General features: G+C 34.7%; 2 protein-coding genes across 4 annotated transcripts; one reads left to right on the top strand and one right to left on the bottom strand.

Annotated features, from left to right (window-relative positions):
• Positions 1-11,401: 11,401 nt before the first annotated feature.
• On the top strand, positions 11,402-21,638 carry vri (nuclear factor interleukin-3-regulated vrille). The gene is made up of 2 exons (XM_013319281.1): positions 11,402-11,695; positions 19,490-21,638. The coding sequence occupies exon 2, from the start codon at positions 19,535-19,537 to the stop codon at positions 20,624-20,626; it is 1,092 nt and encodes a 363-aa protein (XP_013174735.1). The 5' UTR covers positions 11,402-11,695; positions 19,490-19,534; the 3' UTR covers positions 20,627-21,638.
• A 2,081-nt stretch (positions 21,639-23,719) lies between these two features.
• Positions 23,720-27,365, bottom strand: LOC106123093 (protein THEM6). 3 transcript variants are annotated; one of them, XR_001228136.1, is made up of 6 exons: positions 27,143-27,365; positions 26,463-26,661; positions 26,064-26,278; positions 25,785-25,973; positions 25,302-25,514; positions 23,720-24,791 (listed from the first exon to the last, which is right to left on the bottom strand). XR_001228136.1 is itself a non-coding variant. In XM_013319229.1 (5 exons), the coding sequence occupies exons 2-5, from the start codon at positions 26,644-26,646 to the stop codon at positions 25,383-25,385; spliced, it is 720 nt and encodes a 239-aa protein (XP_013174683.1). In that variant the 5' UTR covers positions 26,647-26,661; positions 27,143-27,365; the 3' UTR covers positions 23,720-25,382. The 3 variants fall into 3 exon arrangements, 2 of the variants coding, with proteins under 2 accessions (XP_013174683.1, XP_013174684.1); XM_013319229.1 differs by having other exon boundaries at positions 23,720-25,514; XM_013319230.1 differs by having other exon boundaries at positions 23,721-25,514; positions 26,463-26,633; positions 27,143-27,364.
• Between the last annotated feature and the right edge of the window lie 205 nt (positions 27,366-27,570).

Below are 27,570 nucleotides of genomic sequence, written 5' to 3'. Positions count from 1 at the left end.
AGTCTGTAAAATAAAAATGACTTAGGGTCCTTTAAGAGATGAGCTTATCACCATCTCAAAGACCGGCAACGCATGTGCGGTTCCTCTGGTATTGCAAATGTCCATGGACGATGAACACCTCGGTGTTCCCGCTAGTCGTTTGCCGCCTTAACTAACTCATAGTTTACTTTTAATTAAAAAACAATAAAATATCACTGTCCACTAAAGAAAATTCAAAGCACGAAAACAACAAAATTCGTGATTCACTACAATAATATGTATATTTATTACATTTAAGAATATTACGAACATAGCAAGAGACTATCATTTGAATCACACAAGACATGGCATCGGTTTCCCGCGAAGCGCGATGACTCACTACGCTTTGGCGCCAAATTCTCGATTCTTCGGGCGGCCATTTTTTTTGTTTTTCTTTTAATTCATCACAGACAACAAATGACGCACCACATTTTTTACATAATTAAATGACCACCTTAATTTTATTTTATAATTACATTTATTACGTATTCATTGTGTTTTATTACGTAACTTTTTCAAATCTTGGTTTATTACTTTTTTGTAATAAAAACCTTAATTCATTGTCACAAAAGCCATCTTGAGGACATCAATAAATAATAATCATAAATAACTTTATTTTTATCGTAACTTTTCTTACTTCGCGCTGTTTATTTTTTGTCATATAAAATATTAAAACTAAAGGAACAAAATGATAATATCATATCAATTAAATCCAATATCAAATAACATTAATCTTTTCACTATTTTTCATAAATAGAATTTATAGAGAATATATTTTTCTTATCATGTTCTCCGAATAATGTCGATAACGATAAAAATATAAAAAATCCATTCATACTATATCTTAAATATAGTACATATATCAGTGGGGTTTTCACTACCAACTTTTAGACATTATTAGTTAAAATCCTTTGGCGCGAATAGCACGCTTTGGTTACAAAGTCAAGTGTCAGAATGATTAGTGAGGTGAATGATAAATATCGACAGTAAGGCTAGTGTTGTGTGTACACCGGCACAGTGTCGGATTTTCTTCCTAACACAACAAACCTGTAAAAAACATTATTTCTATTTTTTAACATGAGCCGAATAACAATAATTATATAGCTTTAAATACTCCAATAACATTCATAAGAAACGTGGTTCTTATTATGAGTGCTTTTTGCTGTTTGAGATCTCGATATTCGATAAACAGTTCAATCGCGGAAAGAATCCCGTATCTTACGAATAATACAATAATTAAGTAGATGAGTGCAATGGAAACCCACGGTATGGTTGTCATGCTAAGAGTATTATGTGGCACGAGTAGACGAAATTATCAATATGTTTCGACTACGTTCCGTAACATTTGATAAGATATGCCATATGTTAGCTATAAATACAAAATGGGTGTGCGACAAGTATGGCGAATTGCGTAACATCTTGGCGTATACACAATGTATGGAGATAACACCATCACGTCACAGGTCGAGTGTAAACAGATTATATGGCAATTTTATTAAACAAATAATTGTCGCCCACGACTTCATATGCGTGAAATAAAGAAAACAAACAGAATTAGTAGCCTATCCGTTATTATCTTTCTCTGTTCCTGTAATTGAATCTTTTGTTGTTTTGCATTTATATGTATACTAGCTTTTGCCCGCGACTCTGTCTGCGGGGAATTAAGTGTGTACATCTGTGGATAATTTCATCGAGATTCGTTAAACCGTTTTGGAGATTCCTTCCTTCCATCCATCTAAACATTCGCATTTATAATATTAGTAGGAAATAAGAAAAATAAAAATTATAAAACGTGTTTATATAAGTATCACTTTAGTACTATAAGGAAGTTAAATCGAATAACATTTAAAAGTCTACCTAATTTGCAGCGAATATCAAGTCGAGCGAAGACGATATTACCCCTACTACTTTCTATTCGAATTTAATCATAGCAATCATGGTCTGGAGGACTATCGTTGTATAAAGATAGTGTTCTACCACCGTATCTCACTCGATACTCGAAAGTTGGGCTTCAATTGTTTGCGGCATCTGGGAATCACGTTAAAATCACGCATAAACTAATCTCTAAGCCGTTATCATTCCGCAAACGTTTATACAGGAATGATGTAACTACGATAGTTTTTTTGTATGAAAACATATGATAAGACACGAGAAAATGTAACATTCCTATTACGCGTGGTTACTTTAACACTTCGTACGTAAGTGTTCACGAGACTGTGTGCGTTAAGACAGATATTTTAAAAGACCTGATAAAAGCAACTAGTATTAAGTAAAAGACTTATAACAAAAACATATGAATCGTAAATCTCACTCTTTATAATTTGCAAATCAAAATAAATGTAGGCTATGGAACCCGTTTATGAGACAACAAATCAGTGCTAGAAACGAAAATTTAGCACAATCGCCATAGTATCGTCATCAAATAAATATTAGAATTTGTTAAGCGTCAAAACATAATTGAAGTTCCTATGGTGACACAAATATTCATGCCAAGCCCACTGTTGTGGGATGGATGTTTGTTTGGATATATCGAGAACGACTGAATGAATCTCGATGGAATTTTACATACATATAGAAAGTGTGAAAGAACACATAGACTACTAATTATGTTTTTTTTAAATTCCGCACGGAAGGAACGCCTAAAAGGAAGGGCGACAACTAGTATTTATTATGAATGCGAAAATTTAGATGGATGGATGTTTGTTAGAAGGTATCTCGAGAACAGCTAAAGGGATTTCGTTGAAATTTGCCATAGTTGTCGAGTATAGCCTTGATGATCACATAGACTACTTTTTTAATCTGTGCTGACGGAGTCGCGGGCGAGAGCTAGTAGTTGATAAGTTGAGTAAGATAGTGCAAAGTAATAGTACTAACCTCTGCATGCAAAGTTCATGCAATTACATAATAACGCTCACAATGTTATTACAAACGTAATATATTTGCGGAATTTATTACTTGTTTCTCTTAAACTTGTTTGTCTTTGATAAGGATAGCAAATAACTACGCCAGATGTTGATTCTAAGTACAAAATCTCTGTATAAAATATATCGTCATCCCTGTCATTATCTTTGACAAAACAGAGATAACAATATATTTTAATCTAGAATTTTGGTCTCAGAAACCCATGGTAACTTACAAGTAGCATTATTAGCATTAACACTAGAAACATAGTATGGTGTTACTAATCATTTCTTTATTTTAATCGTATACTTTCTAGCAAAAAATGTAGGTTTCTGAGTTTACTGGAGATAAATTTATTACAAAAAAATGGTACAAAAAAGGTTAAAATCTAGCTGCAAAATATGCATTGCTTACAACGCCCTTATATAAACAGATAAAAAGAAAAATCACACTTCGGGGAATAACCGATGTGTACTAGATAACATTATAATACCGATATTTCAAAGAAATTTTCATAACAAGCGTTTTCTATGATAACAAAAATACAATTTTTTATCAAGAAAAATGTCTGTAGAATATGTTCATTTCATTTTATTTAAATACATGTAACTTAAATAAAGATAGTAATTTATATAGAATTCTATATTTACACATCATCATCATCATCATCACCAACCTGTCCTTGTCCCATGGAGGGTCGGCACAGTATGTACTACTCCACACATATCTATCAGCCGTCATATCCGAATCCATACCCTTCTTACTCATACCCTCTTTCACACAATCCATCCATACTTTCTTTGGTCTTCCTCTATCTTTAGCCATCCATAGCCATCCACAATTAACCTCATTTTATATTTACAATCTTACTAACATTATAAATGTGAATGTTTAGATTTATGAATGGATGTTTGTGAGAAGGTATATTTAGAACATATTTAGATGAAGAACATAATCTGGAAGAAGACATAGGCTCCTAATTAAGTTTTTTTTTAATTCCGCGCGGCCAGAGACGCGGATGACAGGTCGTATATCAATTTTAATACATCTGAAGACTAAGAAAAGTGTTTCAACAACAACTAAACACATCACTGGTTCTAACAAAATATGACAAAACGTATGAGTATTACGCTAACCATTCGCAACATTGTTCCGTCGGTATGCGATTTAAAAACAATCATATCACAATTTACATTTTATTAATTAAACATCTTTGTCTATTCCCAGCCTGTTGACCCGTTGACAAACGACATTGTGGCATTGTTTTATGTTTGTTTGTTGTTCGATTCGTCACTAATCGGAGTTGTGTTGAATAAGGCTTAGTACTAAGATCTTATACAAGGCCCTGTAATGTTTACAAACATGTAGTAACTACTACTGACCTTTACTTTACAACGATGGGATAAGTTAATTGTTACTAACTAATAATACAAGGGGGGCAAGGGGGGAACGGTACCCACATCTTAACCGACCCAATCAACTTCACCTGCTCGCGTCTAACGACGGCGAAGACTTTGCTAGGCTTCGCGGTACCCACTGCTAGACAACGAAAGAGGCTCTGGCGACCGAGCAGTGGCGGGATAACCACAAGTACTGGTGCAGAAGGCAAGGAGAAACCACTGCAACTATTTTCCCACGAAAGTCATCATGTACAACGAATAATACAAATCTAGGTCAAAGATATCCTGTCTCTTAAGGTACAATTACTACGGTTTTTTTACTCAACAGCTGACGAGACACTAATTATCTTGTCTCAATAAATTTTGCAATCAGAGAGACTCGTAGTCATAGATTCGATGTTACCGTGATTAGTGTAGTCTAATCGTAACTTTAATCAGAGGTTACTATGCCTAAACAATGCAACAAATTTTGTCATTCCTTTGAAGAAAAAATAACTGATTTTTTTAAACTAGTGTCGCCAGCTGATGGACCTGGCCCTTTATAAGTTTATAATTTGACTAATAAATACGCGGAAAGCGACGGGTCCGTACACGAAACACACGATGGGCTCGAAACTAGTCAGTGCCTACACCGGATAAATACGTGAGTTTTTAGCTGTTTATGATGCCCTCTTAAAGGACGAGTGATGGAAGAAAAAGGAAAATCATGCTAAAAGTAAGCTCCTTACAATATGATGAATCTCTACAGATATCCATGGGTGTTGTTGATCACCTCGGTGGTTCCGCCGCTCGTTTGCCCCCTACTCTTTTAAAAAAATAAGGGAAAAGGGAGGAGGTTGGAACACCGTAGTGAGCAATAGACATCCAGTGACTTACTGGCGTATTTTTGTATTAAAGTTAGACATGTCAGTTTTCATTCATTATTTATGATGTTTTTGTTAATGTTACTATGTTATATGAATAGTTCAAAAGTCAAACTATCAAACTGGTAACGTAATAATTACAGCAAATCTTTATATCATAAATAAATGGGTCAACTTATCATTTTTTAATGTAAACATGTTTTATATCAATATTTATACCAAGTGTCTAGTATTTTTTTAGTGTCTGACCTCTGATCTTAATAATGTTATGGTACATCCGGAGATACAGACTTCCCTGCGTAATAAAAGACTAAATTTCCTAACTCAACTATCATCGTACAATCTTTCTGGTTCTTAAATTATTCAAATTTTCGTGAGATATTATACTAAACTGATATATAAACACGGCTAAACACTCACGTATATTCGTCCGGTAGCGGCACCGACTAGTCTCACTGCCTGAGCGACAGGCCACGCCGCGAAATCATACCAGTACCACTCATCCTGATGAAGGGCCCCCGATGGGCTCAAAACTAGTCGGTGCCGCCACCGGACGAATATAAGTGAGTGTTTAGCCGTGTTTATATATCAGTTTCTGGTTCTTATAAATGCGAATGTTTTGCTGGAAGGATGTTTGTTAGAAGATATTCAAAATGAGTAACTAGATCTCGCTGAAATTTGGCATTGGTGTAGAACGTAGTCTGGAAGAATGCATAGTCTACTAATTGAGTTTTTTTTAATTCGATGCGAATGGAATCTCTTGCGACAGCTAGTAATATTACAAATGCGAATGTTTGGATGTTTGTTACTAGATATGTCCAAAACGGCTAAATGAGTCTTTTTTTTTTTTTATAACAGAATGGGGCAAACGAGCAGCGGGAACACCGAGGTGTTCAACGACGCCCATGGACATCAGCAATACCAGAGGAACCGCAGATGCGTTGCCGGCCTTTGAGGTGGTGATAAGCTCGCTTCTTGAAGGACCCTAAGTCGTAGCGGTTTGGAAATACCGCCGAGGACAGACCATTCCACAACGCTGCTGTGCGAGGCAGGAAGTTTGGTATAAATATAGAATACAGTATGAAAGAACACATAGGCTACATATGACCCCGTTAATGTATACGGTTCCAGTAGGATAGGTTTGATTTTACATATTTACTGGATCTGCAACATAGACATATCTCATTGAAATTTGGCACAGGTATATAACATAGTCAAATAACAAATAGTACTGATCCTGTTTTTTTAATTCGTCGTGGTAAATCGCGGACAGAAGCTAGTAAATCGCCCAAACTAAAACATGTGCACGTGTAAAGAGTTCAAGTAAAGGTCGATGTAATCTTTGCTGTTTTTCAACGATTTTTCTTATTACATACAATATTTATCAAAAAAGTTCACACAGAGATAGCGGTTTTCATCGAGTATACATTAGGCATAGTAAAATAACACTTAACGATATTACCTCGTCATATACCTAACCGTGGGTTTCTGAGATCAAAATCCTAGTTTACAACATATTGTGATCTCTATTTTGTCAAAGATGACGATATATACAGAGATTTCGGTACCAAAAATAACGGTAAATAACTAAAAATACTTATGAAATAGAGTGATGGAAAAGACGAAAACTTTTATATGACAAAATATTACTAACATTTAGCAATAAAATCATTATCTTACTAATAATATAAATGCGAATGTTTAGATGGATGGATGTTAGATAGAAGGTACATCCAGAGCGACTGGATCGAAACCAATGAAATTTGGCATAAATGTAGAACATATTCTGGAAGAACACAGGCTACTATGTTTTTTTAATGCAGTGCGGACTGAATCACGGACGACAACTAGTGAATCGTAGAATCTAACCGCGCCTTTCTACTACACACCTTAATTTGTGTAAGCATCAAACCTACGACATAATTTATCGCACAGCGTCATCCGTATCCTTTTAATTAAAACGTGAATCAAGTCTCAATTAACATTTTACGTAACAGATAATAAAATCTCGAATATATTATGTATATCTACACGTGATATCTAAACGAATCGAACAATTAGTATACACGTGACTGACTATTTTTATTACAATATAGTAACAATATTAATTCTATCAACCGGTTTTAGTATTAGCGTGTCATAACATAATCTGTTTTTAACGAAATATAATCGAGGTATTCTTATATATTACTAGTTGTCGTCCGCGAATCCGTGCGCGCGTTATAAAAAATCTTTAGTAGCCTATGTGTTCTTCCGGATTATGTTCTACATCTATGCCAAACTTCAGCGAGATCCATACAGCTGATCTGGTGATACCTTCAAACGTTCTTCCATCCATCTACACAAATTTATAATATTAGTAAGATTAGATATGAAGCTAAATTTTATATCCTAACTGTCGCCCGCGACGTTGTCTGCTCGGGAATAAAAAATTATGATATCCGATTTTTAAACCTACTGAACATGGATATAAAATTACATAATATTCAATTTGTATCTAATCTAAACTAAACAAAAATATAAATTAAAAAAATAATCGAAAACAATTTAAAATAACAAAAATAATATTACGTAACTTGAACAAATAGAACAAAAATCTTCACAACACAAGTGTTCCATTTTTTGTTGTTGAATAATATCAAACAGGATCATAAAGTTAGATTTTAGACTATAATATCAATACAGATAAAAAAAATCTACAATTCCATAGATTATATAACAATCAGGTTGCCTACCAAAGTAATAAAAAACGACAGCTATCATACTAATATTATAAATGCAAAAGTTTGGATAGATGGATGGATGTTTTAACGTACCACCAAAACATCTTAAAGGATATCGATGAAAATTTTCACAAATGTAGACCATAGTCTGAAAGAACGCATAGGATACTTTCTACTACTGCTTACTTTTTGAAATTACAGAGGAAGTCGCATGCAAACACCAGTTAAGTACTAAAAGTATACAAACCCGAATAAACATATACGTTATATTTAAATAATAAAATATCCTGTATTTTTCCGTTTTCCGTACATAATGCTTAATACATTATTTATTACGTGGTGATATAAGTTTTTTTTTTGACAGATTATGTCTGAAGTCATAACAAATACAAATAAAAAACAATACGGTTCATATGGTAACCCGTTTTTTCCCAACATCCGACCCTCTATTCTTCGCCATGGTGTTCAAAATACAAAAATACTGAGATATCCAAATCTCATGATTAATTCAAATCGGTAAACGAAAATTGACATTCATTTTTTTTATATTTTTTTATATCATAACTTACAATTGAAGGCTATTCTGTAAACTGTAGGATTATTCGAATCGAAATTCTTATATTTTGTTTTAAAAACACGAATATTTTTGTATTCACTAACGCGATTTTTTAAATCGCGTAAGCGTCAAAACTGGCTTTCCTTTAAGCCCAAGGGGGATTATTATAACCGCTTTAAGATTCTATCGAAAACGATAATTACAATATAATAAATACGTATATAGAGTAAAATATAAAGCAAAGATATAAGGTAAAGTTAGAAATTCATTGCCGTTTGAAATATCATCTTCTTCATCACCAGGAAAACAGAAACTACAAATATTAATAAAAGTGTTACGACAATCGAATTGTAATAATTCGTAATACGAAAAATGTAATTACGTTTGAAAACTATTACGAAGTTTGCGATCGTAATCATTCCGAAATAGTTTTCCTTCTATAACTATCGATTTAGGTTATTAGTTACCTTATATTATTTAAGAATCGTAATACATTCTGTGAAGAAATACAAAGATATGTGTGAAGTTAACCCGTACGTACCCGTTATTACCTAGTCACCCCTAACTTATGGTAGACTACGAGCCTCTCAGTGGGGACATATAGTGAGCTGATGATTTAAGAATAACCCATCTAACATAGCTTTGACGAATTGCAACCGGCCGTATAACCCGTCCTTGTAGTTTTACATAATATTTTCCTGCACGTGATATGTTTGCGACAGTTTTTTTTTTCAAGATGGCCGCTCTTTTTTCTCGTATTCAAAACAATTGTGTTTTGATTTGTCGATATCTTTTGTTACATAACGTCGAGTTAGACGAAAACAAGTTTTTATATAAAGTTGACAGTAAAAAACCTAGAATACTTTGTTATATTTGTTGCATGTGAACAGTCTAGAAAATCGCACTGAAACGTATCAAGGAAAATATAGTCTGTGGCCAATACAAAAAACTAATCTAATTAAATTCGTCTAATAATGAGTAGTAATTTTCAGATGAAAATTACCTGCCAATTTTTAAAGTACGAGCGTCTCACTGTGAGTAAAATTATAATTGAATTTATTATTATTAAATTTTCTAATAGCTTTGAATAAAAACTATATTTATATTGTCAAAGGTAAAAGCTATAATAAAATTGAGAAAATGTTACAACCAACCAACCAGCACTTGGCCAGCGTGGTTGACTATGGCCAAATCACCCTTAACATAGGGTCTACTCCGAGTCCCTCGGTGGAGATGTATAGTGAGCTGATGATGAATATAAAAACTTATTATAAATATATTTTAAAGCCACATAATAATAATGTATTAAGCAGAATGTGTGCTTAAATATTTACATTATCTTTAGACAAAAGTAAAACACATGATAAAACAGATAATAAAATTGAATTATTTAACACAGATTATTAAAGAGTTTGCTCACTTTGTTTTGTTGCGTCACTAGTTGTCGCCCGCGACTCCATCCGCGCGGGACTAAAAAAACTTAATAAGTAACCTATGTGTTCTTCCAGACTACGTTCTACAACTATGCCAAGTTTCAGAGGGATCCGTTCACCTGTACTGGAGATACCTCCAAACAAACATCCATCCATACAAACATTCGCATTTATAATATTAGTAAGACTGTATAAATTAAAAGAAAAAAAATTCTAGTGAACTATTCATTGATGACTAAAGAAAAATTCATTTTCTCTGCATCATTACAATTATTTTAAAACGTGACTCGAGTAATGACCAGTTTCCAGAAAATCTCGAGAGCGCCAAAAGTTCCAATGTCAAACAGAAAAAAAAACGACCGCGATCGATATGCGCAAATATCGAACCAACTTCGTGGAACTATTACAACTTCCTTATTAAAGAATTACATATTTTGTCTACTATTATAATTTACATCCAAGACTGTAATTATAATATAATAAAAATAAATGCTAACGTTTAGATTCATGGATGTTTGTTTAAAGGCATCACTGAATCTGCTCAACAGATCACGATGAAATTTAACATATATAGAACATAATCTGGAAGAATACATAGACTACTTATTATGTTTTTATAATTCCGCGCGGACGGAGTCGCGGGCGACAGCTAGTGTAATATAAAGTAACATAAATACCGATATATATCTAAATATCGTCAGTTATACGTCTGGTAAAGTCCAGTGATAAACATTAAAAGATAAAGAAAATTAAAATTTCTGTACGAACTATAAAAATTTTATCTCACAGTTGTATGAAATCCATGATGTCCTTAGAATTAAATATCCATTTTTTCAGTCACCAATCATGTTATGTCTTTTCTTCTCTTTATTATAGCTTATAATTTATCAAAATATGTAAGGGAAATTATTTAATATGCTTTAGTACAAAATAAAAATGTCACTAAATATATTGTAGGTAGTCACTGCTACTTGAAATACTAACATTAATTTCCCCTTATTTTAAACCTATAACTCTTCTTATTTTATTACAAAAAAATCTACGTAGTTTTGAAATTAAAACAACAAACAAACGATACGAAAAGCAATAAATATGCTAATCTACAATAGATTTATGTTTAGGATTATGCAAAACAAGTGGCCAACTAGATAGTTAATAGTTAACAAATATCAACAAAAACTATAAAGTTGAAATATTGAACTAAATATTAGGCCATAATGGAATTAATTCATTACGCCACACAAATTGCCCAAAAGTAACGCTCTTATCAATCGATTACAAATTTCATAGAAACACAAAAATGAGACAAACACATGACTCAATCGCGAATTAGCTAAAAAAAAATGGACACTATATTGACACAATAGCGCCGGCTAAAGTGATTACACACAGGGTAAGTTACGTAAATATTCGCACACACGCACAACTCCGTTCACTCACACTACTGTAACCACCCACACATTGAAGCTGCGAGCTAGTGTGCGTGCTGCAGGCACCGAGTCGGTCGACCCCTCTACAAAATTTAGTCGCACTCTAGACTTCGCAGAGAATAGTCGTGTCCAAGTAACTAGAGTACTACGCAGCACCAATCGCAGTGAACATTTCGTCATAACAACATTGTGATAGTGACAAATATTTTTCGGGACGTGAAAAGTGGGAGTGTTTTTAACGTTTTGAACAATTTTCCTAATAAACTACGCCGTGAACAGTTTTGTGCATTTTTCTATTTGTGAATTATGACATTGTTCCCACTATTTGGATAATTCCGGATAAGGAGCCGATAATTACCGCAAATATTTTCGTAAGTATTTTCATTAATTTTCAGAGACCATTATCAAGTTTTCATTTAAAAAATAATTACCATCAAATTTTTCACACTGTAATTTCGCAACTTAACATTTTAAATAAACCATCAAATTTAAAAAATAAATTTAACAATTCCAAAAAATATTTTGTTAAACATAAAAATATTTCCTTATGCATTTTTCAATTTTAAATTTTGTGAATTTTTAAATATTAAAATTTTCGTAAAAATACATAGAACATTAAAACAGTAAGTCTGATTGGAAAAATAAGTAATGGTAGCAAATAAAGATTTTTGAAAAATGTATAATTTAAGATTTTTTATTAATAATTTAATTTAAATTAGACTCAAATAAATTACAATGAGTAATTTATGTATGAGTCAGAGTTTTCGAACGTTTCGTGGTTTCGGTCAAATGTTTTTCCGTTATGTCATTGACTTCTTGCTTCGAATTCTGTTTATTCATGCCCCTTAGTTTCGTGCCAAAATGTTTAACGCTTAAATCATTTTCGTAGAATTATATATGTAGCATTTTAATGGCTCTTTGTTATGATCTTTTGTTTGTGAATGTGCTTCCTTACATGTGTTTTCAATATTATCTTTGTTTACAATGTCAATACAACGTATGCTACAATATCGCTGATTATTTTTGTTTGCCAACATTTTGTATGATTTTTCGATGAAAGTAAAAAAAATCTATTCACGTTTATTTAGATTTTTTTAAGTATTAAGTAATTGATAAAAAATGCGTTTTTTCATGTTTTTTTTTTTGGAAAATTTGTGTCTAGTGTAAAATTTTTTAGTTTTAATTAGTGCAGTATTTGATTGTAAGTTGTTGTGTCGCAAGCGGCGCCAGGCGGCACGGCTCTGTCGTAAGCCTATTGTAAGCCGCTTACACAACTGGTTCAAGGTTCCAATCCGGCGTGCATTCGCCTGCGGATGTGCGGAAACTAGATTTCGTAACTGCTAAAAAGTTAACAAACGCTTCACTTTTTTATGTCATTATTTGCAATACCTTTTTTTTTAAATATCGGTATTATTTGGTATTTACATGCAAAACAAAAATTTTAAAAAAAATCGCCCTATAATGCGAAACTAAATCACGTAGAATTTAATTTAAAAAAAATTAAGAAATAGAAAATCAAATAGCAGATTTAAATTTTTTAATTTCAAAATTAAGTCTATTAATAGAATACGAAAAGGTATTTTTTATTAGCAATTTAAACGGATTTTTTTCAAAGGATTAACGTAAATGCAATGGAATCGATCCATCGCGTAAAGGTCAGTTCTGTATGACGCAACGTCCCTAGGGCGGATTGCGCAACAAGCTGCAATACACACATACATACATACGCACACAGACAAAACGTTTGTTTAGATAATCACGTATTCGTTTCTATAAATGTGGTTGGGAAATATGTTTTCATACAAGACCGTTATTTAAACTATGTTTAAAGTACGCACTGTTTTGTTACTAATTGTATTTAAAAGACGTTATTAGTGTTAAAAAATGCAACAGAAAAAATCTATTTACTCCCCATTTCTTTGATTTATATAAATACGATAAAAGATGAAATCGAAATAAGTTCAATCATGAAAGAAAATTTTATAAATTCAAAGTATCGTAATTATAAAAATTTTATGAAAGTCATCATGAGAATTCATTTATTAAAAACATCGTAACAGATAAAGAACAAAGAATTGTAATAGATAATTGTACTACAAATGCAGTATTGCTTACGTAATACAGGAACTAATCCGCAAGGTTGACCGGAAGGTATTATTTTAAGGTCGAGACTGCATGCATTTGGTTAATCACGCATCATGACTCGCGATTACATGTGGCCATTTAAATTACTACGAGACCAATTCATGATTAGCCCTTTAATAATTCGTTTAAAAACACGACAAAGAAAACGATATTTACGTATTAAAACTTACAACAAAGTATCATTTATAAAAATTAACTTGGAAGATATTTTTAGAAATCGCCAAACCCATTGACGTATGAAAAATAGTAATCCCCTTTAAAATGAATAAAATTATTGTTTAGTCTACCAACACCATTAAGGTCATGGGAATATTCTTTATTTATAATAACATTACTACGTGTAATCTTTATGTTACGTAACCGATTTTTCGTGTCGGCGCAACAAGGCGGCCGATAATTCTCATCGCACCGAGGACAAGCAAAGATAACTTGACCTATATTTTTTTATCTCGAACACTCGCGTTACTGTAACCTAGTTAGTGATGTACACGTGAGTTTACACGGCCAATTGCGACAATGTAGATCAACGTGTGACGTATCATAGCTCTTAAAAGTACCAACAAGGATATACACAATGGAAATGGTTCGATGACGCAACTTTACTAGGAATTGTATTGTAATCATCGGACCAAGATCACGTTTTTATTATTAAGAATATTTACAGAATTATAACGCAACAAAAATATACAAAAGGTTACAGATCTTAACGACCCGCATGTTATAGCCTAAGCACATTCCTATTTGTTGCCTACACTTATTTCTTTATTTGAACTAAAAGTCGTCTTGTTTCCTCGTGGTTCGTTTTTTGATTATTTTTTTGTAATTGTATACGAAAACATACAATGAGTCATTTATGGTTTGCATTACTATAGCATCTATTCGCGTGGCTTCCTGGAACCAAAAGTGTTGGTTACGTAAGTCTTGCGCAGCTAATTTTATCGAATCTAGTGCGGGGAAATAGGTTAAACGATTCATAATAATGAGCAATTAGTCTCAGTAGACAAGGTCGTTAAAACTAGGCCTCCGTTATTGAAGGAGAGATTATCAAGAGATAGGGAAATCCCTTACCGGAAAAGTCACAAGACCTTGACATATTTTGTACCGGTACGTAGGTATACGTTTATCGCACGAAGCGGTTACGAAACGCAACCTTGACACCAAAGCGTTATCGCGCAACGAAAGAGGCCACCCCGAAAATAACTCGAAAATCCTGCTTTGTTTAATTGCGAGAAAATACGCGTCTGCGAATATCGGTCAAGAATACAGAAAATTGGCACAAAAAAAATAGTTGAAATACGTCCAACTTAAAAGACCTTCCAGATCCACAACTTTAGAATTAAAATAGTACTAAATAGCTTGCCTGTGTAACGGATACGACGAATGATGTGTTTTATAAACATCCAAGTCTTACGTGTACTATCTATAAAGCCACACGTTTCTTGACATGAAATGCATTGAAACGCAGTTGGCTTTGAAATTTAGCAGTTCGTCACCAAATAAATAATTCATCATTGAAATAAATTGACGTTTAGTCGTAGATCTTCGTGTGGCGGCTAAATGTCAAATCAAGATGGCGACTGCCCTACTTTTCCCGCGCAATAAACGGCGAGCGTGTGGAAAGTTACGGCTGTACTACTTTCTCTACTTTTTCCAAGATGGCCGATATTGTCTAAGCTTAAAGGAAGGTCAATACCATTTGATGTTTTCTGTTATCAGTTGAAGTAACACACTTTTTAGACGTGTACATAGATTATATTCTGTTAAACCGTAAAAGGCGACTGTTAAAAGACAACATTCAACGAATCACTATAACTTCAATACTATAGTAGTTATAATTAGAATAGCTATTAAATAAAGTCATCAGGAATTAGCATAAAAACGCAAAAACAACACTAATCGCTCATTTCTGCTCTAAGGTGGATAGAAAACAAAATAATAACAATCAGTAGCTGAAATACTGGCTGGTATCAAATAGAATCGAACATTTTAAAAATCCCACGCAGTCTCATGGTCAAGGCTAGTTTGCCGATTTGTTAAGAAGACTATTAATTAAAATTTCACGTTGTTAGATCACGTTGTCACGTTGCAAGTTTATATAACGGTTCAGTGAGGAGTGAGCGAGCTCGTTGCGCAAGCGGCAACGTGAGGTTCAAGTGCGGACACGTGCCGTCCGCCGCGTGACCGGCGTGCTAGCACACGATAGCACGTGCGCCGGCGGGACGCGGCCTGAGGTCGCTGATCGGTGCTCCGACCCGACCCGAACAGGTAGGGTTGACCCCAGCGGGAAATGATCATAGACAAGATACCTAGGAAACATTGTTATAGATACAGTTGAGGAACTACCAAATAGCAAGTCTATAGCTTAATCTATGTTCAGGAAATAACGCCATCTATATCATTATTCATAAGAATTGTAATAGTCATAACACTAAAGCAGTTATTATTATATAATTCTAAGATATAATTCTAATCAGACTTGGCCGGAAACAGATAGAAACAGAATGTAACTTTATCATGTCAGTTCTTTGAATACTTTATCTTTGGTAATTCCGCAAATTAAAAAAAAATATAGATAAAAATCGTCTATCTTGATGTATCGAGAAAAATGTCTATTCAAAGATACACTGTTGTCAAGTTATATAAAACATTACATTTTTATTATTAGGAAATATTTTTTTACATCCTGTCTTAAACATAATAGTCTATTGGTACATTGATAGGTACAAATCGAAGTTTGATTAACTAAAACAATGAATCAGTTTTAACTTTCTTTAATATCGTCTTTTGTTTTAAATACGATACAAAATAAATACAGATTAAAAATACAGTCTGACCAATCACGTGTTCTGACCGCACGGGGGTTTAACGCGTTAGTCCCGTGCTTTATTATTGCTACACATAACACGTGGCTAAATTCAATTTATTTGCACGTGTGTGAAAACATTTCATACCAAACTCGTATAAATCTTTTACCTCGACATTTAAATTTATTTCCTGCAGTTATTGCAGCCTTTATTATAATTATTATTGAATATAATATATTTATAGATATAAAAGAAAATCAATGCAGCTGATATGTTTTTCAGATCTTCCATTCCTCTACCAACCTAAGCTCTAGTTAGATTCTTATTTGACGTATTAGGAGCTCCGAAAAGTTTTATAATGGAAATTGTAATTAAAAACAAAATCAAAGACTATAATCTCGATTTTTACAAGCAATCTTGCATTTCCAATTGCCCAAGCCAACCTTGAACGCTTCTAAATGCAATGACGAAACTAAATAGCTGTTTCATAACAGTATTACGGGTTTTAGACGGCAACGATGAGAATAAAAACCGTACTCTTGTACCGTACGGTCCCAGTTTTTGGTTAACGGTGTGCTCACGAACTAAATGATTAGCTATGTAACTGTCCACGTCAAAGCCGTATGATTGTTGGCCGGATCGGACGCCAAAAAAAAAGTACTACGCTTATTGGCTTTCGTGTTGTCTATGGTCAATGTCGATAAAATATCCGAATTCGCACTGTATTTATTAGTCTTGTCTATGATTTCTTTTTAAAAACAAGGATTGAACATCTGATAAAAGCAATGTATTTATTACATGTGAAAAAGCAACGGTATATTATGATATAACCTTATTATCGACCATTTAACTGTCTGTGTTATACAGACCATCAAATAACGGGTTAATACTTTACATCACTTAAACAGAGCGTTGCTTATTTGATTTTTAATTATTTTTAACACTGACAGCTATGATATAATTATACAAACACTAGCTATCGCCCGCGACTCCGTCCGTATGGAATTACTTTATAAGTAGTCTATGTGTTCTTCCAGACTATGCTCTCTATCTCTACATCTATGCCAAATTTCATTAAGATACCTACAAACAAACATCCATCCATCCATCTATTTAAACATTCGCAATTAAAATATTAGTAAGATAAGATTTACATCTTTTTATAAGTTATAAAACTCTGTATATTTTTTTTTATAAGAACTATCACCAAAATAATAATAAGTAGTAAGCGATATGAAGAGATTACAGCAAATAGTTTATCATTTAACAAAATTATAAGAACTATTTCTTGACGAACTTACATACACCGTTGATTATTATTAATAAGAATTAATTATGATAAATAAAATGATTCATACTTAATAGTACTTATATGTACTTTTACGTAAGACAAAACTAAAAATTCCTATGAAGAGTGGAAAGTCAGAGTCGCGGGCGACAGCTAGTATTTCATATATTTAAATACCTATTAGAATATAATAAAAAATGGCCATTCAAAAGAGTCGTGTAACTGTTTAATATAGAAATATCGAAGTAACGGTGAAATAAAAAACGGCTTTTCTAACTGTTACCAATGTATGCTTCGATGATTTGATTCAATGTGTTTATTTAGGCATAACCGATATTCATATTATTAAAAAAAACAAATATTTATTTTATTAGTCAAATTATGTCTAATATTAAGTAAACGATAAATTAAATCATTTGCTACTCTAGTCGATTTTAATATGAAAATCGATTAGGAAATTAAATCGATATCATTTATGATGACAATAACCAACAATTAAAAATGTACGCGTTAATGACATTTCATTTTCCCGCCAATTAAGGTCGGGCGGTGTAATCGAACGGTCGAATCTAACGGCGCCCGCGCATCTGGGGCGTCCCAGTGACACCGAAGTCTGCGTTGTTACCATGATCGGAGTTAGGCAAATTGCCCAGATTACGGTAGATAGCGTGAACAGAGTTATTATTTTTTTTCTTTCCAATATTAATCGTCACGGTAGAGTCACTGGCTGAAAACGAATACCGGGAATAACAGCTGTTTGAGATTCATTCTGTGACATTACATTTTTAAAATTAATATTTTAGGTTATATATAAAGACTATGTAAATAAAAAGGAATGAGATAAATATTTATTTCTAGAATTTACTTTTATGTGGCTCAAAGCTACGTAAAACCTTTAAAATTCACAATAGAATCATTTGCATTTAAAAATAATAGAATCGAATAGGAAGAGGTTATGTAAAGCTTTCCATGCAATGAGTTTACTCAAAAAAAGGCTTAAAATTCTCTAGAGACTCACTAATGGCCCTCTTTCGAATTTCATAAGGAGTAAATTATGAATAAGACCGTATAAATCAACATTTTCACGTGTCACGGGCCGCGGAATAGTTACAAATACATGTAAATTGTCCTGTAAAAGCATAAATTGTGTTTTAGAAAGAGCTCTCACGTTGTCGGCCGCGCCGCGTGCCGCGGAACGTGATCGCCTAGCTTTTTTTGTCTATGCACTAGTCACTAATCGGCACTAAGAAAAAGGTAGACTACCAAGTTTATGGTTTCAGCACAATAGGCAATTAACGATTCTTTCATTGTTATATTATCGGATGGTTGTCGATTACAATGAGGTTTTAAGACTAGCACTTCCTGTCACTGGTATTGCCGATGCATTGAGACTCATTAGACATACTTTATATAATTTGAATTGGTGTTTTAATCGCTATAGGGTTCGTTACGTAAAAGGTGAACGACACTGGTGCCGGAGGACTGCTGATATTGTTAAATAGTCAAAGTAGGCAAATCAGCGGCCACGTTAGGAACAACGTGATCGTGTTGCGAAATCTAAACTGTGTTAAGACTAACTATTGGCCAACATTATTGCTTACCTTTTGTCACATGCTGACCGGCGTGCTTCAGTTGCACAGTTTGTTGCACGCGGCGAGCACACTGCTCGCCACGCATGGGCCAATTTAAAGGAAGCTGACGGTATCCGGAGCCAGTTTATTTGTGTAACAGAGGTTAGGAAACTATTAACAAACATTTTGCTAATAACTTAGGACACAAAAAATGGTAAATGTAGCAACGCGATTACACAAAGCTCCACGTGCAAGCCGCAGCACGGGATCTTACGACACGGTTTTTGCAAGCGGTCATTTTGTAACTTGGCAACGGCAACTTGGCACGTTATTAATGTTCCTTTTCTTTGGTTTCAGAACCACATTGAGGATCCTTGCGGGCCGGGCGTCGTCCGCCGCAACATGGTCGCCGAGTTTATTCTGAGCCAGCAGCAGCTGCTGGGCGCCGGAGGCGTAGGGCCTGCTCCCTCGCCTCAGCGCGTGCCACCACCTCCACGCGCTCGTCTCTCCGTTTCCCCGCACTTCCCGATGGATCAGCCGCCGTCCAACGGCCCACCCGGGGACCCGCACGATTACCCTTCCAATTTTGACTTCAAGCGTAAGGAATTCTTCGGTCAGCGCAAGCAGCGCGAGTTCATCCCCGACAGTAAAAAAGACGACGGCTACTGGGACCGCAGGCGGCGCAACAACGAAGCCGCCAAGCGCTCGCGCGAAAAGCGCCGCTTCAACGACATGGTGCTCGAGCAAAGAGTCGTCGAACTTTCCAAAGAGAACCACGTACTGAAGGCTCAGCTTGACGCAATTAAGGAAAAGTACGGCATTTGCGGCGACAACCTCATCAGCATCGACCAGGTGCTCGCCACGCTGCCCACCTGCGACCAGGTTCTGTGTGGCTCCAAGCGCACCAAGCTGTCGACCGGCGCACTGTTTCCGCCAGCGCCACCGCCGCCGCCGCCAGCTCCGCCTGCTTCGCCACCCTCCCCGCCACCGCAGCGGGCGCCGGAGCCCTACCAAGAGCGACTTCCAGCGCCAGAGGCATACTACCCTCACCCGGCGCACTACGAGCCACCCGGTTCCGTTCTTAACCTGTCGCGGACACGCCGAGCCCTCTCACCTTACGAGCTGTCCTCGCTGTCGGGCTCCGGCGACGAGACGACGGAACAGTACGCGCCCGAGAACAACTGCCTCCCTCTCAAACTGCGCCACAAAACCCATCTCGGCGACAAGGACGTGGCCAGCGCCCTGCTGTCCCTCCAACACATCAAACAAGAGCCGGGGCCGCGCTCCTCGCCCTCCTGGGACGGCGAGGGCTCCAGCGATGAAAGAGATTCAGGCATCTCGATCGGCGTCGACTACAGGCCGCAGCGGCCTGACGACAGGCTCATCGAGGAAGAAGACGCCCACCTGAAGGCAGAGCTTGCGCGGCTGGCCACCGAAGTAGCAACGCTCAAGAATATGATGCATCAGAACAAGGCGCGTGCGCACGAGCACTGAGCACGACCGCTTGCGCCGTGCGCGCCGCCTTCCCACAACACGTCTCCCCTCACAAGTAGACGAAGTTACCACGTTGTAAAGAGATGATTTATATTTGTATGATATGCGCAGCTGTACGCGACCAAGTCGCATCGCCCATTTGTAATCCTTCCTAGTAGTTATATGTGTCGGTGTTAGCGGAGGGCCGCGGCGACGCCATGCCGCGGTTCGCCCTCATACTAAACTTTCGGTTTGCAGACTTTTCGAGCAGATTAAACTTGTCTACTCAGTGATAGATATAAAAAAAATGCATTTTTAGTGGTGAGCTATGTATAATGTATATGTTATGTAATAAGTAAGCGAAGTAGATCTGTTTCATCTATTCGAAGACTCGGTAGTTTAAAATCGATGGCTAAAGACTAAGTTCTACCTAAGTGTTAGTTCGTAAGTCGATGTAGGTTATTGTAAGTCAAACATAGATTATTTATAAATTTTTAAATGTATAATGTCTTTCTCAATCGGAATGCCGTTAAGTTCCAAACCAAAAATAATATACGAGATACCTCGTATGCTGTCATGGAATCGCAAAATAGTTTATAAGGTTTCATAAAATCCTAATGTTATGCAAAAGCATTGATCAGATTAAGTATACCAGTGCCTTTGACAATACATACCTACCTTTAAAATAGTTATTTAATAATATTTTTGTACATTTCTTAATAAAATCTCTGGGAAACTTCAGTCGGCTGGACCTCTAAAATACCATTTCGAGAATTACGTGTGAAGCGCAAAGCGTTTAATACTTTTCCATCGTTCTTTCCAACAATGAAAATTGTCAAATGTGAATATCGAAAAAATGTAATTAGTTTGAGAAATTTCTAAATATTTCAGTTGTAAGAGTTTACGCTCCTGGTGATGCCCTATAGGGCACGTGATAGGACTGAAGGAAGTTATACGAAGTATTTATTTATTCGGACCGCGAAAGAGGATTTTACAATTTATATCTTTGTATAAGACACTATACGATATGAATAAATTGTGTACATTACAATTAAAACATCATTTTATTTCACCTTATCAAATCCTATAAAATATCCCAATTATCTGTCAAATACACAGATTGTCCGCATTTATGCAAATTGCAAAGCTAAGCAAACTAAATTACAGATGTCGTTCTCAATAAATGCAATTATTAACTGCAATCCTATTAAGAATAACACAAAAAGTCTACGTAGTCAAGTCTAAGATAAGGAAACCTTAGTACAGTTGGGTCATCCAATTGTAATTGCTTTTAAAACGTAATACCTACTGTAACTCCAAGACTAGAGTTTTTAACATAGTAAAAATCTTTAACATAGTAAAAACGATCAAAGGCTTTGAAAAAATATATAAATAAAGAATGCAGTTTCATGAAACATGTCTACTTGGCACAGAGTTCAAAAACAAGTGCTGAGAGATAGCTAACGAGTTAAGTGGTACGCAGAATTCAAAATAGCAGCTAAATGTAAGACATGCCACAGAACAGAACTAGGACATTTTTAATAAGAACACTAAGCAGCAAGTAAACAAACAACAAACCGTAATTATACAGGTTTTCTGTTTCCCAAAAACGGAAAAAAATAAAAATTTAACCTCTATTTTGTAAGCTGTAACTTAGTATTTTTCTTTACCCGTTAGTCTCTCCACTATTGCTGCTGAACCCAACATAAAAAATTAACATAAGAACTGCTACTAACTCTTTGTTTGTTTTAACACGCATTACATACATTCTATAGAAGGGATTGCATATTAATTAAATTTAACCAAACCAGGGTACCAGCTAGTCTAGATATAAAAAATCACATCGAGGTAAGTGGACGCAGGTCGTTCACATAACTCGTGTATTTCTGTCAGGTGACCCGGTTACAGATTGCGTACGCGTCTCAGGTGCGCTCTCCGTGCCTTGAAAACAGGTAAACAGTGTAACAATGCCAAATAATCAATCATCAATTTAGTAACATGTTGAAAGACTATTTTGGAATTACGTCTTACGTCTACCATATCAGATATGCATGCCTGGTACTTACAGCAACTACGTTTGTTTGTTTTTTGAATATTATCTTTAAGAAATGTGTTATTCTTTTTACTATTTACGCAGTAAATATATCAGAGAATATTTACCTGATAGCAAACGTAACTTTAGTTATAAATCATAATACAATGGATTTTAAAACTTTCGATGAGAAGGGCGACGCATACACAAAAAATTATATCAAAGAATTTAGTTAGATATATCTTCATATAATCTACTTATACTTACCCACTGGTAGATCACGGGCACGTTAATTACAGCCAACTCCATGTTACTTTGTCCTTATAGGGTTTTCTAGAACATTCACCATACTCACCACATCACTTTTACACCAAAATAATATTCGTTTAAATATTTACACGAACACTACACAATTTAGTTTATATGTCCACGACATTTAGCACTTTAAAAACTGATATTTCCGACGTCAAAATTATTATCGAAGTACCCTTCTTTTTGTTCCACAGGAAGATAATTAACTATTATTTTTATTCCGATCTATGCAGTTAATTTCTCACTAAAATTAGTAGGTTTATTATTTCCTTTGTTTCTTCATTCATCGTACTCAAATGTTCATCTTTTCACTACACCAAATTACACTTTTAAACGCAACGTCGTTGTAGATTTTTAATTTTTGTCACAACAATGTTAAACTTTGAAAACAATCGCGGCTTAATTATTTGGAACGTTAACAATTTCAATTTCCATTCGAATCTAATGAATTCTTAATTAATCTAATGAATTTTGATTTTAAATATAACCTAAAGTTTAAAGTGACGCAAACTAAACACTTTCATTATGAGAAAAAGGACAAAAGTAAACAACATTCAGCCACATAAAACTTTATTACAGATAAAATATAATGATATTGATAAATAAAATACATCTATTACGATATTTATTTAATCGACGTAAAAGAAATGCCTACATTTACAATATTCAATAGATGCAATGCCTGCGTTAAAACATGAAAACATCAGTTTTTTATTGTTTTAACAAAATGTAAAAAAAATAAAATCATGGAAAATATAAATATATCGATACATTAATAGCTTTGTTTTTTAACTAGCTTTTGACCGCATAGAATAAAAAAAAATTGTCAATTGTAACGAAGAAATAACACATTTGAAAGAGAGAGAAGATTAAATGTCAAGTTGTGTCACACTTTCATTATTTCAATATTATCTATTTGTCTACATTTTAAAGAAGGCAAAAAATATTAAAATTAAATAAAACTATTAATTTTGTCTAAATGCACGAATTTACTTTTACAGGGATATTTCGTCTTTCATCTTTGATATGCAAATAAATTTGAGATTGGAACACTTTAAAAAGTGCAGTTCAATTATTTCGGTAAGTTTGCGCAAACAATATATTTAATGATTTCATACTTGGCATTAAAAAAATCAATTATTAATACTGAAATTAACAAAATTGTTTTTACTAGTTGTCAAATAGCGACGTCACCGGAGATTGTCAATATTTTTTTACAATAAAAATGCCAAGGACCTTCTTATATCACAAAGTGAAAAAAACAACGATAATTCTATTTGTGCATGCGATTATGACACTTATGGGTAAAGATTAACGATTATATTTGCATACTAATTTTTTAAATACAATAAACACGATACATTTTTAAAACGATTTAATCGTTCAACATGTTACATCACTTTTTAACTACGACATAAACACTACTTATTATTTTAGAAATTAAAAAGTTCCGATTATTTTCAAGGTTATAATAGGTTATAAGGTAAGGGAATAGATTTAACCAATTATTTTTAATCTATAAAATTGAAATTACAACACCGACATATTTGAGGTTATAATAAGAAATTAATTTGATCAAATTCTACGATTACATTTTACACAAGCGAATATTGATAAAATTTTATTAATTTAAAAATATTTAACGGTAAATCAGTACCGCAGTAATATGTAGGTAAATAATAATTTTCATTAATATAAAGACAATATATACAAATATTTGAAATGTTTATGTATTTTATTATGTATTTCTTATGAATCTTAATACCTATTTTTAAGGTTAATCGTAAGCTTCCACTTCTATTTAACGTGGACAAAAATAACTTGTTGTCTCTGTCTTTTCAACTAGAACGAGGGAGAAGGCAATATGTTACAAGTTACATCAAGATTTCTCTTCTCTTTGATATAATAAAAGGTTCAAAAGAAAAGCAGTTTCTTCTTAATACTTACTTTCTAAGTCCTCTTGCGTTTATTAGTTTTTAAAGGCTTTTATTTTAAATACAATTAGTCTTAGATACATCTATACTTTTAAGGTACAACTTGCGCGATTTTCTATACATGAGTACAAAGGCTGAAACCAAACATACTAAGTGATTTTTTTCTACTGACTAATTTAAATGAAAAAAATAACACGATTAAATAGAGTAATTGTTAATTTCATTTATATTTATATTTGGAATACTACAAGGTTATAGATAATACGACACTCATTAAAAACTACATTTCATAATCTATCTAAAAGTGGTTTTACAAATATTATTTGTATACATCAAAAAGCACATCAAGCTTCAGAAACGTCCGTTGTTGTTGACAACTTCAAATTGAATGATTATAAACACTGCCCAAAATACCTACGGTTTTCCGTCTCCCTCGCACTTACGCCTGCTTCAGTACGTGCGAGCGGGACCGTAGTTCTGTTGGACAGTGTGTCCCGTCTCACTCGGTGTCGAGGCTCGGTACCATTTCGCCGCAGCCGAGGTTGTGCGATGTGTGCAGGATGGACTGGGGCATCTGTGGAGCTCGGAGCTTCGCAGAGCTGATCTCATTGCTCTGCACCCATAGTTCCAACTGAAAGGGATATTTAATAGCTTATTATCAAGGACTATCCATAAATTACGTCACACGAATTTCATGATTTTTTATATTCATTCATTTGTAACACCTACTTACCTGGTGTGAGGAAATTTTACAAATGATTAATCAAAATATATATTGAAAAAGTGTCACAAAATTTGGGAACCCTAACAGATCCACGTCCGTCAGTCACTCTATATCCACCCCCTTCTACCCACATACGTATGTATGAGTGAATGAAGGAACGAATGAATGAAAGTTAACCTCCGGTGGCATCTTGGCGGGCGTGGGCTGGCAGGTACCGGCGCAGTGCAACTGCAGGAGCAACTCAGCGATGGCCGCCGCGGAGGTATCAATGACGCGCTGCCGGCACACCGCCACTGCGTGTACGAAGCCCCCGGGACCCACGAACTCATGCTCCATGAACAATGTCTTCTCATCCCAGTATACTGCCTGATAATAACATATTGAGTAATAAATCAATTCGTTACATTGAGTTTCAATTGGTCGTTAGTTTTTAGGATGTAATATAAAATTCCATACTTTAGATGTGATTTTGAAGCGTGTGAACGGCTTGAGGTATCGTCGGTAGCGTATAGTGGCCGCTGCCTGTACCACAGCACCGCCAGCCGCCTTAATGTTAGCGTACAGCCCCGTGCGCTCGTAGAAGTCCGCGCGCGCAAAGTCCAGTTCGCGCAAATAACGCGCGTTGTTCATATGGTACAGCAACGTGTCTATGTCGTTAAGAAGACACCAAGCTAGAAATAAAAAAATTCTAATTATCAACACGGTTTTTGTGTGGCAAAATTATCAATTCGTTATTTTGCTATATTAAATAGGCAGGCGCAATTAAGATATAATTCAGATTGCCTCTTTGGACAAGTTTCTACAATATGCAAAATTCTAATTTTCGTTTGTCTTCTAGACTATCTGTACACTCACAATTGATTTCCGTCGTTTCCAAGATGCAGGCCTTCTTGCGAAAGTACCGAGCACGGGCGACGGTGTACATCATACGGGCAAAGTACGCCACGTCCAGAGAGCCATAGAGCAACAGCGCACCAGCCGCCAGAGCCGCGCCCCACCCCGGTACGCAGACTGTCCACATGGTAACTGCCAAAGACATTCTACTGCCTAATTCCTAATCCGGGGACAATACTAGAAAACGCATAGACTATATGATTTTGAGGAAGATCTACCATACATATATCTAGTATGCAAGAAACATAAAATGAAATACAATCTTATAATAACTTTGAAAATTCCAATAATTTAGATCCGTTCAGATGAAATACAACACAAAAATGATGGAAGAACATTTCAAGAGCAATGGCAAATAATGTATAGGTATATTACGTGTGAAAAGCCGCAGCTTTTCCAAAATGGTATATTTTCCAAACCGTTTACTGTTAACTAACTGAAAACACGAAATATGTTTAAATTGTATTTGAAATGGACAGTGTGAGGTTCAAGTACTATGTTCAAGTACCTATGCCAGTAGGCTCTTGAATAGTATCTGCAGATGTGACATGCAAATTTACAAAGAGACATGTTTGCTGCTAAATACGAGTAATTGCTTATCACTTTACTCTTAAAGTTACAATATTTTATAAATAACTTACCTTTTATCTACAAACCGGAACACTCAAATCACCATAGTAATCAGAAATTAAATCGATAATCTATCACTATTGACTTTTTAGGTAGTTTAAACTATGTTAAATACATTTAACAAGAAAAATATTAGGTAGAAAATGTTAGAAATGGTAAAAATAACCTATTAACTGTCGCAGTGGATTTTTTCACGTACAAAATTTAAATGACATGTCTGAAATGCGCGCGCAGTTCGATCCGGCTGCAGAGACGTTGTATCCTATTTGTTCTATTCTAATCTTTATTTCCTTAAGAGTAAAGATCTTTTTACAACAAACATAAAATCCAGCAATTGATTTGTATATACAGATAAAATAACAACTTTTTTGTAATTGAAAACTTAAATTCCAATTTAATTATAACAGACTTCTATTGACTTTTTTTTGGATCATCATTT

Source organism: Papilio xuthus, unplaced genomic scaffold, assembly GCF_000836235.2.
Source record: "Papilio xuthus unplaced genomic scaffold, Pxut_1.1 DF826159.1, whole genome shotgun sequence".
NCBI lineage: Eukaryota > Metazoa > Arthropoda > Insecta > Lepidoptera > Papilionidae > Papilio > Papilio xuthus.
Note: the sequence above shows the minus strand (reverse complement) of the source record. Positions and strands in the feature narration are given on the sequence as shown.

Excerpts from the sequence above, each read along its gene's own strand:
- vri (XM_013319281.1), top strand. The coding sequence starts at position 19,535 with ATGGTCGCCGAGTTTATTCTGAGCCAGCAGCAGCTGCTGGGCGCCGGA.
- LOC106123093 (XM_013319229.1), bottom strand. The coding sequence starts at position 26,646 with ATGTCTTTGGCAGTTACCATGTGGACAGTCTGCGTACCGGGGTGGGGC. Across the intron at positions 25,974-26,063 it reads GCTTCAAAATCACATCTAAA|GCAGTATACTGGGATGAGAA; the intron begins GTATGGAATTTT and ends TGTTATTATCAG. Across the intron at positions 25,515-25,784 it reads CCGCCAAGATGCCACCGGAG|TTGGAACTATGGGTGCAGAG; the intron begins GTTAACTTTCAT and ends TATCCCTTTCAG.